The sequence below is a fragment of the Nasonia vitripennis genome, chromosome 5, assembly GCF_009193385.2.
Source record: "Nasonia vitripennis strain AsymCx chromosome 5, Nvit_psr_1.1, whole genome shotgun sequence".
Classification (NCBI taxonomy): domain Eukaryota; kingdom Metazoa; phylum Arthropoda; class Insecta; order Hymenoptera; family Pteromalidae; genus Nasonia; species Nasonia vitripennis.
In genome coordinates, this window is record NC_045761.1 from 3,953,810 (window position 1) to 3,967,488 (window position 13,679).

The 13,679-nt window shown below is 32.1% G+C and overlaps 4 protein-coding genes across 12 annotated transcripts; 1 reads left to right on the top strand and 3 right to left on the bottom strand.

The window, feature by feature from the left end:
* Window positions 1-882: 882 nt before the first annotated feature.
* LOC100679184 lies at window positions 883-6,922 on the bottom strand. Of its 4 annotated transcripts, none has more exons than XM_031932065.2 (13): window positions 6,673-6,922; window positions 6,023-6,256; window positions 5,762-5,942; window positions 5,407-5,538; window positions 5,013-5,327; window positions 4,704-4,945; window positions 4,502-4,631; window positions 3,296-4,420; window positions 3,169-3,215; window positions 2,608-3,085; window positions 2,131-2,532; window positions 1,659-2,057; window positions 883-1,581 (listed from the first exon to the last, which is right to left on the bottom strand). In XM_031932065.2, exons 2-13 carry the CDS (start codon window positions 6,208-6,210, stop codon window positions 1,087-1,089), a joined length of 4,134 nt encoding a protein of 1,377 aa, XP_031787925.1. In that variant the 5' UTR covers window positions 6,211-6,256; window positions 6,673-6,922; the 3' UTR covers window positions 883-1,086. The 4 variants fall into 4 exon arrangements, with proteins under 4 accessions (XP_031787925.1, XP_031787923.1, XP_031787926.1 ...); XM_031932063.2 differs by having other exon boundaries at window positions 5,407-5,544; XM_031932066.2 differs by having other exon boundaries at window positions 5,407-5,544; window positions 5,650-5,942.
* A 68-nt stretch (window positions 6,923-6,990) lies between these two features.
* Window positions 6,991-11,588, top strand: LOC100121735 (transmembrane protein 165). 6 transcript variants are annotated; one of them, XM_032600363.1, is made up of 6 exons: window positions 6,991-7,053; window positions 8,220-8,691; window positions 8,773-9,150; window positions 9,222-9,404; window positions 9,463-9,568; window positions 9,650-11,588. In XM_032600363.1, exons 2-6 carry the CDS (start codon window positions 8,563-8,565, stop codon window positions 9,724-9,726), a joined length of 873 nt encoding a protein of 290 aa, XP_032456254.1. In that variant the 5' UTR covers window positions 6,991-7,053; window positions 8,220-8,562; the 3' UTR covers window positions 9,727-11,588. The 6 variants fall into 6 exon arrangements, with proteins under 6 accessions (XP_032456254.1, XP_032456252.1, XP_032456253.1 ...); XM_032600361.1 differs by having other exon boundaries at window positions 7,051-7,168; XM_032600362.1 differs by lacking the exon at window positions 6,991-7,053 and adding an exon at window positions 7,087-7,418.
* On the bottom strand, window positions 7,533-8,616 carry LOC116417687. The gene is made up of 2 exons (XM_031932084.2): window positions 8,162-8,616; window positions 7,533-7,943 (listed from the first exon to the last, which is right to left on the bottom strand). Exons 1-2 carry the CDS (start codon window positions 8,185-8,187, stop codon window positions 7,667-7,669), a joined length of 303 nt encoding a protein of 100 aa, XP_031787944.1. The 5' UTR covers window positions 8,188-8,616; the 3' UTR covers window positions 7,533-7,666.
* Window positions 10,675-13,635, bottom strand: LOC100679980 (zinc finger protein 235). Its single transcript, XM_003426976.5, has 3 exons — window positions 13,134-13,635; window positions 12,800-13,045; window positions 10,675-12,555 (listed from the first exon to the last, which is right to left on the bottom strand). The coding sequence occupies exons 2-3, from the start codon at window positions 13,043-13,045 to the stop codon at window positions 11,608-11,610; spliced, it is 1,194 nt and encodes a 397-aa protein (XP_003427024.1). The 5' UTR covers window positions 13,134-13,635; the 3' UTR covers window positions 10,675-11,607.
* Between the last annotated feature and the right edge of the window lie 44 nt (window positions 13,636-13,679).

The following is a 13,679-nucleotide window of genomic DNA, read 5'->3' on the forward strand; positions in this document are numbered from 1 at the left end:
GTTCTAAAATAACTATGTACAATTTTTTTTTTAGTCATTAAAATTTACTACAACTAAGAGCCTGAGTACTTTTTTGTAAATATATCGATATAGATAATAAAAACGATCGATTTTAAAAATGATGCTATGTATTAATTAAATGTCAAAATATTTGTATAAATTTTTATTTGGCCATAAACATTAAATTTTGATTACTATTTTGATTATCATACAGACAACTCAAGCTCTTTGTTTATATTGTAACAATAATTTGAGAAATATTTTTTCAATATTTACAGAATCATATAGTTTTGCATTCTAATACTAATTAAAACTAAAGAACTTCTCGTTTCAACAATATTACTTTTCTAAATTAAAAATACAATTTTTTTTTAATTTTTTTTCATACATTTTTGTTAATAAAACTGATAAAGTTAAATAATAATGATTATGTCATGAAATTGATTTGTGAGATTAAAATAATATTTACAATTTTATCAAATTTTTCTAGTAAAAACTGGTCATTCTTACACAGCAATGGCACAAAACCGCCTCATAAATACAGATCCAGTAAGCTCTGAGATCTTGTTCTAGGCCATTAAAAACATTTTATCAAAAATTGTTTAACCACAATTGCTTACTAAGGTGAACATTTTTTCTAAAATAAGGCTAATAAATGCAGCTGGCAGTGCATATTTTTTCATAATAAAAAATGCTCTATTTCTATAAAATTTTCAGTACCTTGTCTTATAAGTAAAATCCATGAGAAAAAAATTTCACTTTTAAAGATCACATTAATCATTGTATGATTCTATAGTTTTTTTTATCTAAAAAATGTCACTATGGTTCGATAAAATTCGCTATCGAAGTATCACAATATAAAATTAATGAATATTGTTCGTATTTCTTGTTCACAAATTACACTTATATTTCAAAATCTCGCTACGCTTTATCTAAACAAACTGTAACTTAAGTAAAAAAATTATGATGTCATTCAATAAATTGAAATCGAAAACTAACGAAAGATACTTTTCACGCAACCTTAAGTAGAAACGCAACGAGATCTACTTTTTATTTTCCATAAATCGGTAAAAAAATTTCATAATTTTATAAAGCCAAACTTCCAAAAATGGTGTAATTACTAACCGTGCCATGAATATCTACCGTTAAAAACTTGGCGAAATCGTCGGAGACGCACACTTTGGTAGGTCCGGCGCAGGTGGCAGGCAGTTGAATACAGCAAAGTAGCGCGGGCCTGTCTGCGTCACTGGTTTTCTGTAATTTTCGGCTCCAAAACTCGTTGACGTTGACTGAAGGTGAAGTTGGCGGTGCCAAGGGACTATTTGGTAGACGGTAACTCGATCGTGGGCTTATACCTACGATCGGACTGCTGACACTCCGGCTAAAACCCATGCGGCTACGCCGATTCTGACTACGATCGGGGGTCTTCAAAAACGACACGTTCCACCAGGCCAGCTCGTCGCAGCCCACAGAGAGTAAAATTGGTACATTGATAGTGATGGGCGACCAATGTAACTGGCATACAGTGCTACAGTGTAAAGAGAGCCTCGCCAATTCTAATGAAGTCATTACATCGATTATCTGTGAAAAGAATATGTTGTTGAATTATAGACTTAGCGCAAGTACGTAAGCTTTTGATAGCTCATTAATGTACTTACGGATATATCTCCACCTTCCAATGCAACAGCCAAGTATTTTTCATCTTGAGAGAACTGGCAAGAGCTTAATGGATTTTTGTAACTATGCTTCATGAGAATTTCTAATTTCCCGAGATTAGATTCTATAGTATCCATATCTGGCATTCTATATATTACCAATATTTGCTCATCTTTTAACAGAGCTAGAAAAGTCTTGTAAATGCTCAAACAGCTGTGGATGATTGTGCCATTCTCATCAATGCATTCATAAAAAGGTCGCCATTTATAGTCTTCGATAATCCAACATATAATTTTTCCCTCCTTAGATACAGTCATTACAGATTCATCATTTAATTTATTAATAGATATAACATAGCCTGTATTTTCAAGCGATTGGGAGGCTTTGGGACTTCTTGACACCTACAGTAAAATAAATTTTCTCAAATATATATTAATTTATAAACAAGATAATATCAAGTTTGAAATACTATACCTGCATATTATTATCTGCAGTTCTACATAGTACAAAATAATTGTCTTGCAATTCTAGTATATCAATATAGTTGTCAACGGAATCTAGTTGAGATATTTTCCGCGACTCAGCAGTTGCAACTTCATATATAACAACTGAACCTAGTTCAGTCATGTAAATTAACTTTCTTGCATCATTTGAAAGATTTATACTGGAAATTTTTCCATGAAGCGATTCTATTTTTGTCAACTCGTTGTTTCCATTGTAAATGGTTATGGCGTTCGGTAAAGTTTTTAAAAATACTGTATTATCTTCACCTAGCTTGGCCATTTTTGCATCAAATAAAAGCGTTTTCACAGATTTCGGCTTTTCATCAGCACTTATGTCCCACATATAAATTATTCGATTTTCGCTTCCACATATCTAGAAAATAATTGCACAACATTAGTAATAATATAATTGAAGAAATTTGAAATCAGAATTGACATGTATATTTACTAAATGATTTTCTTCATTAAAATAATAAGAATCCAACGAAGTAACATAGCCTTTGAAGTATGTTATTAGATCATCAGCATTAAAAGCTTTTAGTACGCTTATGGTTCCTTTTGAATTACTAATAACAAGATATCTGGCATCATAAGTTAATGTAGCAGCTGTATAAAAAGTATTTTTACTTTTTTCTTCAATTTTTATGTATTTCTCATAACGTTGAAGATATTCCTGGTCTTGTGAGAACCATTTTAAATACAAAGCCATTTTATCAGTAACAATTACTAAACAGTTATTTTCGATTGGATTTGGATTTTTAGAAAAATAAATAACCTTTGGACTTTCTAATTGTAAATTGAACTGAGAAAGATAAGTATATCCACTATTTTGATTCTTTTTGTAAATTCTTACAACAGAAATCGTTTCATTCATTACGTGTAGGAATTTATCTCCTGATGTAAAAGCTACACCTCCAAAGTGATGACTGTAAAATCCATTAATTTATTTTCAAAAATTTAAGTATTAATTGATAAGCAAAGAAATTTCAATAAAATTACGTATACTTACGTTTTGTATGCGTCTTGCCATTCTAAATTCCCATTTTCATTCCATAACTAAAAAAAATATTTTTAAGTATTTATATTGATAGTTGCTGAATAAATATTTAAAAAAGGAAAAAAAGTGTTTTACTTACAGCTACAGTTCCAGCATTAGTACAAGCAGCAATTTTAATATCTGACTTTTTAATTTCAGGTGTTTCGGATATCTCGGATAATTCGGGTGTAAATTTCATGTCAGTAATGAATTCACGTTTGATAGCAAATGTTTTTAAACTATCATCATGTATGGGTTCAAAAATGTTGGTCCAAAATGTTTGTTTATGACGAGGGCTTTGTGCCGAGATATTTAATCCATTGCCTGTAAACTCATCTGAATTCAAAGCAAATAACTTGCATGTACCATCTTCGCTTAAAGCTAAAAAGTATGAACCACTGTCAGATAAAACTATCTTTTTTATCGGATATTTTTTATTGTGCCCATGAAACATTTTTGGTTTGCAATTTTCATAGTCCCAAAGAACTACTTCACCATCAATGCTTCCAATCAATATATGATTTGGATCATTTGTAAAAGCTATACAGGTAGCTTGAGTTGTAACTTCTTGAGAGAATTTCAAATAATTATTTTTGAATGAATTTTTATCATGAGATAAATAAAGAGAAAATTGTTTCGACAAAGCTAATTGTTTAGCAGTATCTTTCACAAATCCTTCGTCGGAATGATCCAAAGCAATTTGAACTAAATCCAAACATTTCATCAGACGATGTTTTGCCAGAGTAGTAGCCTGTTTTTCTAAAAATTTTTCCAGATCTTGAAGGTTTGCCTCTATTGTCTTATTTCCATTATTTGTAATGTATTTACGATATTTTTTCAAGTCTATCAGAAGATCACTTAAACCAGTATAATTTATTTTAGCTTGAAGAAATTCAAAATTTGTGTACAAGGAAGGAAATTCGTCAAAATATTCTGCTTGCTCAAGATGATGTCCAATGTATGATAAGCTGTAATTGTCATTTGGTAACTTGGAGAAATCTCCATTGCAATAGGTTCTGTACCTCTCAATAAACACCCTGTGCTTGTCTCTCAACTGTTCTGGTAATAATTTCTTTCTAAGATGGCACAATAGAAGATCATGTATCCCATATATATAACTTCTTAATTCATCATTCCATTTTTTTGCTGCCAGTGATTTATGACAAAAATCAAGCATTTGCTCATCAACTATGAAAGGTTCTTCTTTCCATAAAATTTCTAAAGTCTATATAAACAGGTCAACAAATGAATGATACATAAATTAAGGAATTCATTTAATAAAGTTATTAAAATAAAGTTCTATTACCTTAGACATAATGTTAACATCTTCGCTAAATATTGCAAGTTGCTCATATCTCTCCCTCATTTCTTTTTCGAGTTGGCCAATGCACATATCAAAAGTTGCTTCTTGAATTTTCAAAAATTGCTCAATAACTCTGTAACAGAAAAGCTTTTAATTGCAAAAACTTTTACTTAGAATAGTTTTGAAATATTTAAATATTTGTTACTTGTTCTTTTCATTTTTAGTGCGCAATGAATTCAAATAATAACGCCATCTCCCTTTACGATTCTTATCTTTCATATCATATTTGAAATTTTCGAATTGGGCAGCAAACATAGCGATAAGTAAAGGCATTCCTTTACATTCAGCATTAATTTGTTTTGCTTCTTCTGGCAGTTCATCAATTCCAATATTAAGTACTTTGGCAAAAAGTCCTAGAGTTTCTTCTTCAGTAAAACCATGATCAATCTAAAAATTGTCCAAGATTAATACATTTCTTAAAACCAATAATAAAAATAGCAAGCAAAAAACTTACAGCAACAAAAATGTGACACCGATTTTCTAAAACTCCAATATCGGAAGTTATTACCAATGTTTTACAAGAAAAGTCGAATTTATCAATAATTTGTTTGTCACTAACATCATCCAAAATTAGCAAAGCCTTGTTGTGACCAGATATTTTAAAATGGTTATCTATTGCTTGTTTCAAACTGTTCTCCAAGAATTCTGTATTTATAGACTCTATCAAAGGGTTGTAGTTTTTTATTTGATGATAAAGATTGTTCAACTGGATTAGTATTTCTTCATGGATATGACGTTTATAATTAAATTTTATCCAGTATATTTCATTCTAAAAAAAATAATAATAAATCTTTAAATTTTGAAAAGCTACTTCAACTTAATTAATATCTAATTTAGTGAGATTTTACATTAAACAATTGCGAAGTTAAGTCCTTGTCATTAAGTGTACTCGCTGTAAGACAAGATTTTCCAAAACCCTTCATACCATGAAGGGCAATGTATCCATTGGACTGAAGATTCTTTAATCCAGATTTCAACTCCTCAATCTGAATGTAAATAATTATTTTCTATTAATCTAAATTAAATTTAGAATAGCTTTACATTTGAAACTGGTGCAAGTGCAACATTTATTAGAAAAGTAATAAACTCACATTCAAGTACATAATCCAACAAACATTTCAAGGAAAAAGAATGATGTTCAGTTTAGTAAAGAGTTGGGTATAGTTAGTTACAAGAAATTTAGCTTTGTGAAATTGGTCTTACCATTTTTCCTCGTCTTACTGTCAATGGAGATACTGGCTGCAAATTGGGGGAAAAAAATGACGTATCACTGACAGGGGTTCCTGGCCTTGCTGATTCTAACATATTGTCGATCCCGTCACTCAACCAATCATAGTGATGTTTCAGAGATTGATGAAAAACCTCAAATGCACGAGATCCCCGGCTATATTGAACAATGTTCATTATTAATACATAGAATGGCGAGTAAGAAACATAATATGATGATTACCACCAAAAACTTACAGAGGAAGTAAATCTAATAAGACTGCAGCCCTCTCTGGTTTTGTTTTTCCTTTCTTAATCTTAATCACATCTTCCTCTCTCAAAATGAACTCAGTTGTTAGTGGGATTATTATGCCATTGTTAACATCCAAATCATCGACTATATTTTGGCGCATACGCCTTAAAACATCTTGGTGCCTTCGCTCCATGGTGAAAGGTATACTAGACCTTATCCATGAATCAATTATCACAGCTCTGCAATTATTAACACAAGATGAAATAATCGATGAATCACAATGCACTCTGCATTTATAGTCGGTAGGGCCATTGGGCTCAATAAAAAAATCACGCAACTCCGAAATCGAACGCGTTGAGATGTCTCAAATCTTAGAAGCGAAAAATGAATGATGAAACATCCAAATTCCAAAGATGAAGGAAAAAAGCCTATACACATACATACCAAAGTACTTATGCCCCCACGACGAATAGCGGAAAGCCTAAAACGTGCTGCGAAGGTGTATAGAATATACAACTCGACAGTCGACACTGACTCAACTCCTCTCTCTGTCCGCCACCGCAGAAAAACAAAGCCTATCTATCGCTTAGTCGAAACCACAGAGAAAAAAGTCACCCGTCTACAGAAAAAAATAAATAAAAATAAATGAACTCACACGTAGGATCTTGCATCTCGGCGAGACCCGCGACTTATTTGCAGCAGCTTCCTTCTATCATCATGGCGTTTCTTTCACTCTCATGGCACAGCAATAATTTTTTTTCTGCACTCCTCTCTTTTACACTGTGTATGTACAAACAACATGCACTCGCGGAGAAGAAAACACTGCAAGGCTGGCGTATAAGCCGCGCGTGGCCTTTGTTTGAACGCTACGTCGCCTGCACTCGCGTAGTATAAGACACATATAGGCTTCGAGTGTTAGATTGTATATGTGTGCGATATATGTAGGTGCACTGTTGTTGCACTCTGCCAGTCTGCCCGGTAGTGGGGGAGACACACACGTATGCCCTATGACTGTGTGGGTGACATCGACACTATAGTATGTTGGATATATAAATTACTGTATAGTATAGGGTGTGCGCGGCTGTACACGCATTAACCTCGGAAAAAAATATCGCATGACGTCTGCAGCCAGCCGCCAGCGCATCAGCGCAGTAATATATACCTATAGCGCGCGAATATAATAATATGCGTGATAAATCAGTTATAGGTTTGAATAAACCTGAATTATCAACGGCTGTTGCTCTTTTTCCATTTTCAAAATGATCGATCACGTATACCCGCATAAGTAAACTTCGCTGAAAAGTGAAGAATGAATGTTTTGGTTGGCGGCGTTGTGTTTAGGTTATGCAGTCGTGAACTCGCGAGTTTCACGCACTTGTTATAATGGTACAATTTGGCTAAGTAATTCATTGCGTAATATGCAAATTAATAGTTAAAGTAGACTCAATTTCTCTTTTTTGCCTGCACCAAACTGATTTTGCTATGCCTACAGCTATATAATAAGAAAACATAAAATATGAAATAATTGTTTTTTATTTATTATTTTTCTTACAAAAGAGGTAGAAAAGGTTTATTTACACTTTCTCTTACACATATCGATATTTAGGTATATACCGTGTCAAAAATGGTTAAACTAACATGAATAATTTTTAGTTGGGAGTAGTAGGCTTGTTCTGGGGCTTCTTATTCTTCTTCTTCTTAGTCCTCTTTCTGGGAACGACTTTTTTCTTATTATTATCATCGTTATTAATCTTTGTTTTGGTTTTCTTAGATGCATCTGCCTTGAATGAAATGGAAACACGCGGCCTGAGCTCTTGAAAAGGGTCTTCAAACACCCCGTTCATTATTTGGTACATAGCCCCTTCTGTCTGTAGACGCTCCTCATTCAGAAATTTATTGTCTATCATATCCTCTATACTCGGGTGCCTGCAATGCAGATCGTAATTATGAAACGAGCGTATGAAGCGTATATGATGCAAGTTACATAAAAACGTAAAAAATTAAGCGTGATACAAAGACTAACATTGCGAACAATAGCTAGATGCGTACTTGTACTCGTATATGCAGTACATTTATTGTCAAGGATGAAAGGGTTACAGTTATAAGTATGCTTTACGATCTCTTTTATTATACGCGCAACTTACCAATTAATTTTTTTGAATTCCTCCATATTTAAAGCAATTTAGATATCTGTGTTACTAGGTACGATTCTTCGCGAAGTTTGTCAGCTTGTCTCATCGGCTCATCACGAGATAAGAAAAGCAGATATCTGGATAACGTGTACTCAATCTTCGGAGAGTGTCACCCGCTCGTCTCTGCCCGATAGGATATCTAAAATCTGCACGATACTAACACACGAGAGCCGCGCAGCCAAATAACTTATAACCTCAAAATTTTTATTCGACGCACGGATTGGCCGCGACAGTATATTGAATTTCATCTATTTCTCGACAATCTGTTGAGGACTGTTGGGGCTTGTAGCTCTTGGATCTCAGCTTAGCGTGTATATATATTTTAGCTGTTAGCTGTCAGCGTGAAAATAAAAATGACCGGATATCGAGATATTTGTTTACCTTTGATCTGTTTCTACTTTATGTTTAACTTAACTTACGGAGAAAAAATGCCGTCGGACGTGGTACTGGAAAGATTGCAGCAGTCGTCTTCCTCCTCAGATGTGAGATATATACTTTCACTCAGATTTTTGATATTTTATTATTTTCAGTTATTTTATTCAATTCATAATTTAATTTTGCAGAGAGTGGATAGCGTAACACCAATGAGTGCACTGGAGAACTTGGGATTTCTTCATGCATTTCTAGCATCGCTATCGGTCATAGTAGTTTCTGAATTGGGTGACAAAACATTTTTCATTGCTGCTATTATGGCCATGAGACACCCTAGACTTACAGTATTTGCTGGAGCAATAAGTGCACTCGCAGTCATGACTGTTTTATCAGTTATATTTGGTTATGCTGCTACAATTATTCCTAGAGCTTATACGTATTATATCTCAACTGCCCTGTTTGCTTTGTTTGGTTTGAAAATGTTAAGAGATGGATATTACATGTCTCCAAACGAAGGGCAAGAAGAGCTCGAAGAAGTACAATCTGATTTAAGAAAACGAGAGGATGAAGTAAATTTGAATTTAAAAATAGAATCGTGATTTTAATTAATATAAATGTCTTAAATACAATGTTATTTCAGTTTGAAAAAGAAACTAGTACCACTCTTGTCCAAGATCCTGAGACTGGGGTCATAAGGAAAAGTCAGAAAACAAGTGCTTTTATGCTACTTTCAAGAATATTTCTACAAGCATTTTCTCTGACATTTCTAGCCGAATGGGGTGATCGTTCCCAGATAACAACAATCATTCTTGCTGCCCGTGAGGTAAACATTTTCATGATTTTGTATCTCAACACTTTTATAATTTATTGTATATTTTCAGGATGTCTATGGTGTTGTGATTGGTGGAGTTTTAGGGCATTCATTTTGCACAGGTTTAGCAGTACTTGGAGGTCGTATGATTGCACAAAGGATATCAGTCAGAACAGGTTTGAATTAACTTTATGATTAACATCAAAATAATAATTTATATATGCTTATCTCATTCCAACTATCTTTTGGTGTTCCAGTTACAATCATTGGAGGAGTTGTCTTCTTAATCTTTGCACTGACAGCTTTATTTGTTAAACCTACAGATACCATTTAATAGAATCAACGTGTCTCCTAATGCTAAATACATAGATAATTGTACAGTATCATTCATCTATACAGTATTATAAATACTTGATTAAATTTTTAATCAAGTCATCAACACCTTTTTACTTATACTTGGTGCTAAAGGTGAGTCTATCGGGAAACAAAGAAAATAAAATAGTTAATGTTTTATTTTAATCATACATATTATTTTATTATACTTATACAAATGTGAAATGGTGTTGATGCGATTTGTAATACTGATAAATTTCCGATTTGAGGTTTATTTTTATCAATGATTAATACTATGTATTTTTTGTACATAATGCCATAATACATAAGGTTGATTCTTTAATCTGGCATGAATATCATGTCAACATCATAATTAAGAAATAATCTTCTCAACCTGTGCAGTTGGTTGTCTAGACTTTAATAATATATGAAAACTTGATTCCTCTGTACAATAAAAAAAATGTAGGGATCAGAATGTATGTATTTTTAGTCACAATTTTTGTGACTTTTTTAAAGCTTTGTATAAATTGTAAAATTATTCCAATGATAATAGATAAAAAAAAAGATTATATCTTTACACTGATTTTTTACAGTGTGTGATTACTTGACACACCCTTGTTAGCTGTCTTCTTTTTTATCATGTATACATTTTTCACACCTATAATTTTCTAAATCTATTAAGAGTGAAGTGCTGTAGAATAATATAAACTAAAAACTTAAACGTATGAAAGTGTGCATTGTACATTTAACTGAAAAAACATTTTTAATTATTTCTGTGATAGAAATTGAATAAAATTATTTTTGAATATTAAATATAAATGTAAGTTAATTATGCAAGTTGTACTTTGAAATATAGTTTACTGTAAGATATTTGTACTCCAATCAAAAGTGCTGACAGTTAGATAAATGTATTTTACATAATGAGCAATAAAAAATTATTTAATGAAAATTTATTTTTAGAAGATAATTTTATTTTGAGCATATTTATATCGATATATGTATGTAACTGACACTTTTATGACATCACTTATTATATAATACATTCTATTAATTATAATATAATTTACAGATTTAATACAATAAAATAAAACATTTATATAATTACATTAATCAACATTCATCGTACATGATTTGTTATGTATTTTTTTGTTGTACCTTAAATTTTTCATTTTCATATTTCATAATAATAATTAACTGCAGTCTTAAAATTACACGTAGACGTGATTTAAAAAAGGCTTATTTATTGAAGTTATTTCTGTATGCTCCATAAAGTTAATTAATAAGTACCTACCACATAGATACTTATACTATGACTGAAAGGATTATTTCTTCAAACTATTAATTATTAACATTCAATGGTTGTTCAATGATCATGCTTTAAATTTTTTCACTTCAAGCTTATTTATAAATCCATTTATAAATATCACAATATTAAAAGTACAAAATTTCATTGATAGCAAATTTAAACCTAAATTTTATTAATATTGACTTTAACAATTAATATTTTTAGGAAATATTACTTTTCTTGTTTAGAAATGGATTCAGTTCAAATATTAATTTCATTTTCTGTTAAGTGAAAGAAGGCAGTATTTTTAACTATATTTTAATAAAATACTGATAAAAAATGAAGCCATTAAAAACTAGTATGTTAGTAGAAATTAGTATGTATCATTATTATACTTCTTTGGTTATTTAAAAAATTTTAGTTCATTAATTTTTTTTTTCATTTTCTGTATTTATATGAAAATGTATAAAATAAATGATGTTTGGTATCCCTACAGTATTTGTTTTACTGAAAATTGAAATTAATTCTGGGACTAAATCCATTCTGTACTTAAATAATACAGTGGACTAAAAAAAAAAGCAAACAAGATTAAGCCTACTAGCTTGTTGCTGATTGTTCATGTAACTTATCTTCAATTACAATTTCATTTGAATTTTGTATTGTACTATTCAGATCACTTGAATTAGAAATTAAAATACTTTCAGTCTCCTTGACTTGATGAACATTATTGGAGATATAATCTGTGCTCAATGCAGGAAGTACATTATTTTTACACTGTTCAGTGGAAACTGTCACTAGATGCTTTTTCATGTGTGTAGTTAAATTTCCACTGTGATAAAATTCTTTTCCACAAACTTTACATTGGAAAGGTTTAATACCAGAATGTATTCTCTCATGAATTGAAAGATTGCCACTGTGACGAAATTCTTTTGCACAAACACTACATTTGTACGGTTTGACCCCAGAATGCGTACGTAAATGCGTTGACAAATTGCCACTGTGACTGAACATTTTTCCACAGACTTGACAAGCATATGGACGTTCTCCAGAATGTGTTCGCATATGGATTGCTAAGTTCCCACTATGAGTAAAACATTTATCGCATTGTTTGCATTTGTATGGTCTTTCACCATTGTGAGTCCTCATATGAATAAAAAGGTTGCTTTTATGACCAAACTCTTTAAAGCAAATTTCACACTGGCACTTTAGCTTTTTACCAGGGCTGTCTGTGGAATTTGTGGATTTTGATGGTCTACCAGGATTACTGCGTTTGATAGAAGAAGTAGTTGTTTGGCCTGCCACAAGTCCTGGATTCATGAGACCGCTGTTGCTTATGATTTCAGATGCGACTCTAGATGCTATGTGCTCAGATCCTACATTTGATTGATTAACTTGATTGATCTGAGAATGATCAGCAGTTGCTTGATGATTCAGTGGAAATGAATTTTGTTGTTGTTGATGTTGTTGGTGTTGTTGTTGCTGTTGTTGCTGCTGCTGCTGCAGATGATGATTTAAATAATTTGTACTTATCGAAGGTATACTTGGCTAAAATTAAAAAAAAATATATATTAATATTATTCATTTAAATTAATAAGGTCATTCACAAAATCTAATATCTGCAGTAGACATAAATCTATATTTAACTAGATGACCATTTGACCTAATTATAGATATCATATTAATCATATAATATAATTCACAGCAAGATCTAAATATTTAGAAATGCGACCTCTAATGAATACTTATAAATTCTAAAACAAAGCAGAGGCTAAAATAGAAATCTACTTACAGGGATTCGAGACATATCCTGTCGAGTGATTCCGTCATTTTTTTGAGAAAAATCCTTGGGGTACTGATTGGTTTGCACTTGCAATGCCTGATCCCAAAAATGTGGCAATTGGTGGTATGCATATTGAACATTTTGGTTATCGAACACTGAATAATCAACATTATTTCCTTGTCCACCAACCATATTTTCATGACCCCTATCATCCGCACCATTATATTCCTGTTTTATCTGAACTGAGCTGAACATCTATATTAAGATAAAGCAACATTTACATTATAAAACCAACGACTTTTTTCGTTAAAACAATCATTAACAATTCAAAGTACAACATTACCTTTACAACAATATCTTGTCAAATTTAACGTGCATACGCTATTAAACAGCTCGCAAATATGTATTGCCCTGTACAAGTAAAAATCAAGTGTGTCCCAGTGGTACGCATCGAGGCATTCTTTCCAAGAGATATTTTGCAATACTAAGTACGATTATGGCGATCGTCGATATGTTTTGCATAAATATTTTACGCGTAACTTGTTGAGCAGCTGCTACGTACAATTGGCTAGGTAATAGACAAATTCGTTGAGGAGGTGCATCGCGCCCATCGGGCCTCTTATATTTTCACGACATTAACGGAGAAAAAAAATAAAGGACAAATATGGTCTTCCACACCACTCTCTCCTCTTTGTATTACATTGAACCAAATCGGAGCTGCCGCAGCTCTTTGTGTGAGCATAAACAAACACTTGTAGCAGTATGGGCTCACCGATAGACTGAAACCTGACAGAAAAAATACCCGTCGTGTTTTTGGCCTTTGACGCCGCCATAGATATAATAACCAATCACGTTTCTGCGATGAATTTCAGGACAGGGATGCCATTAT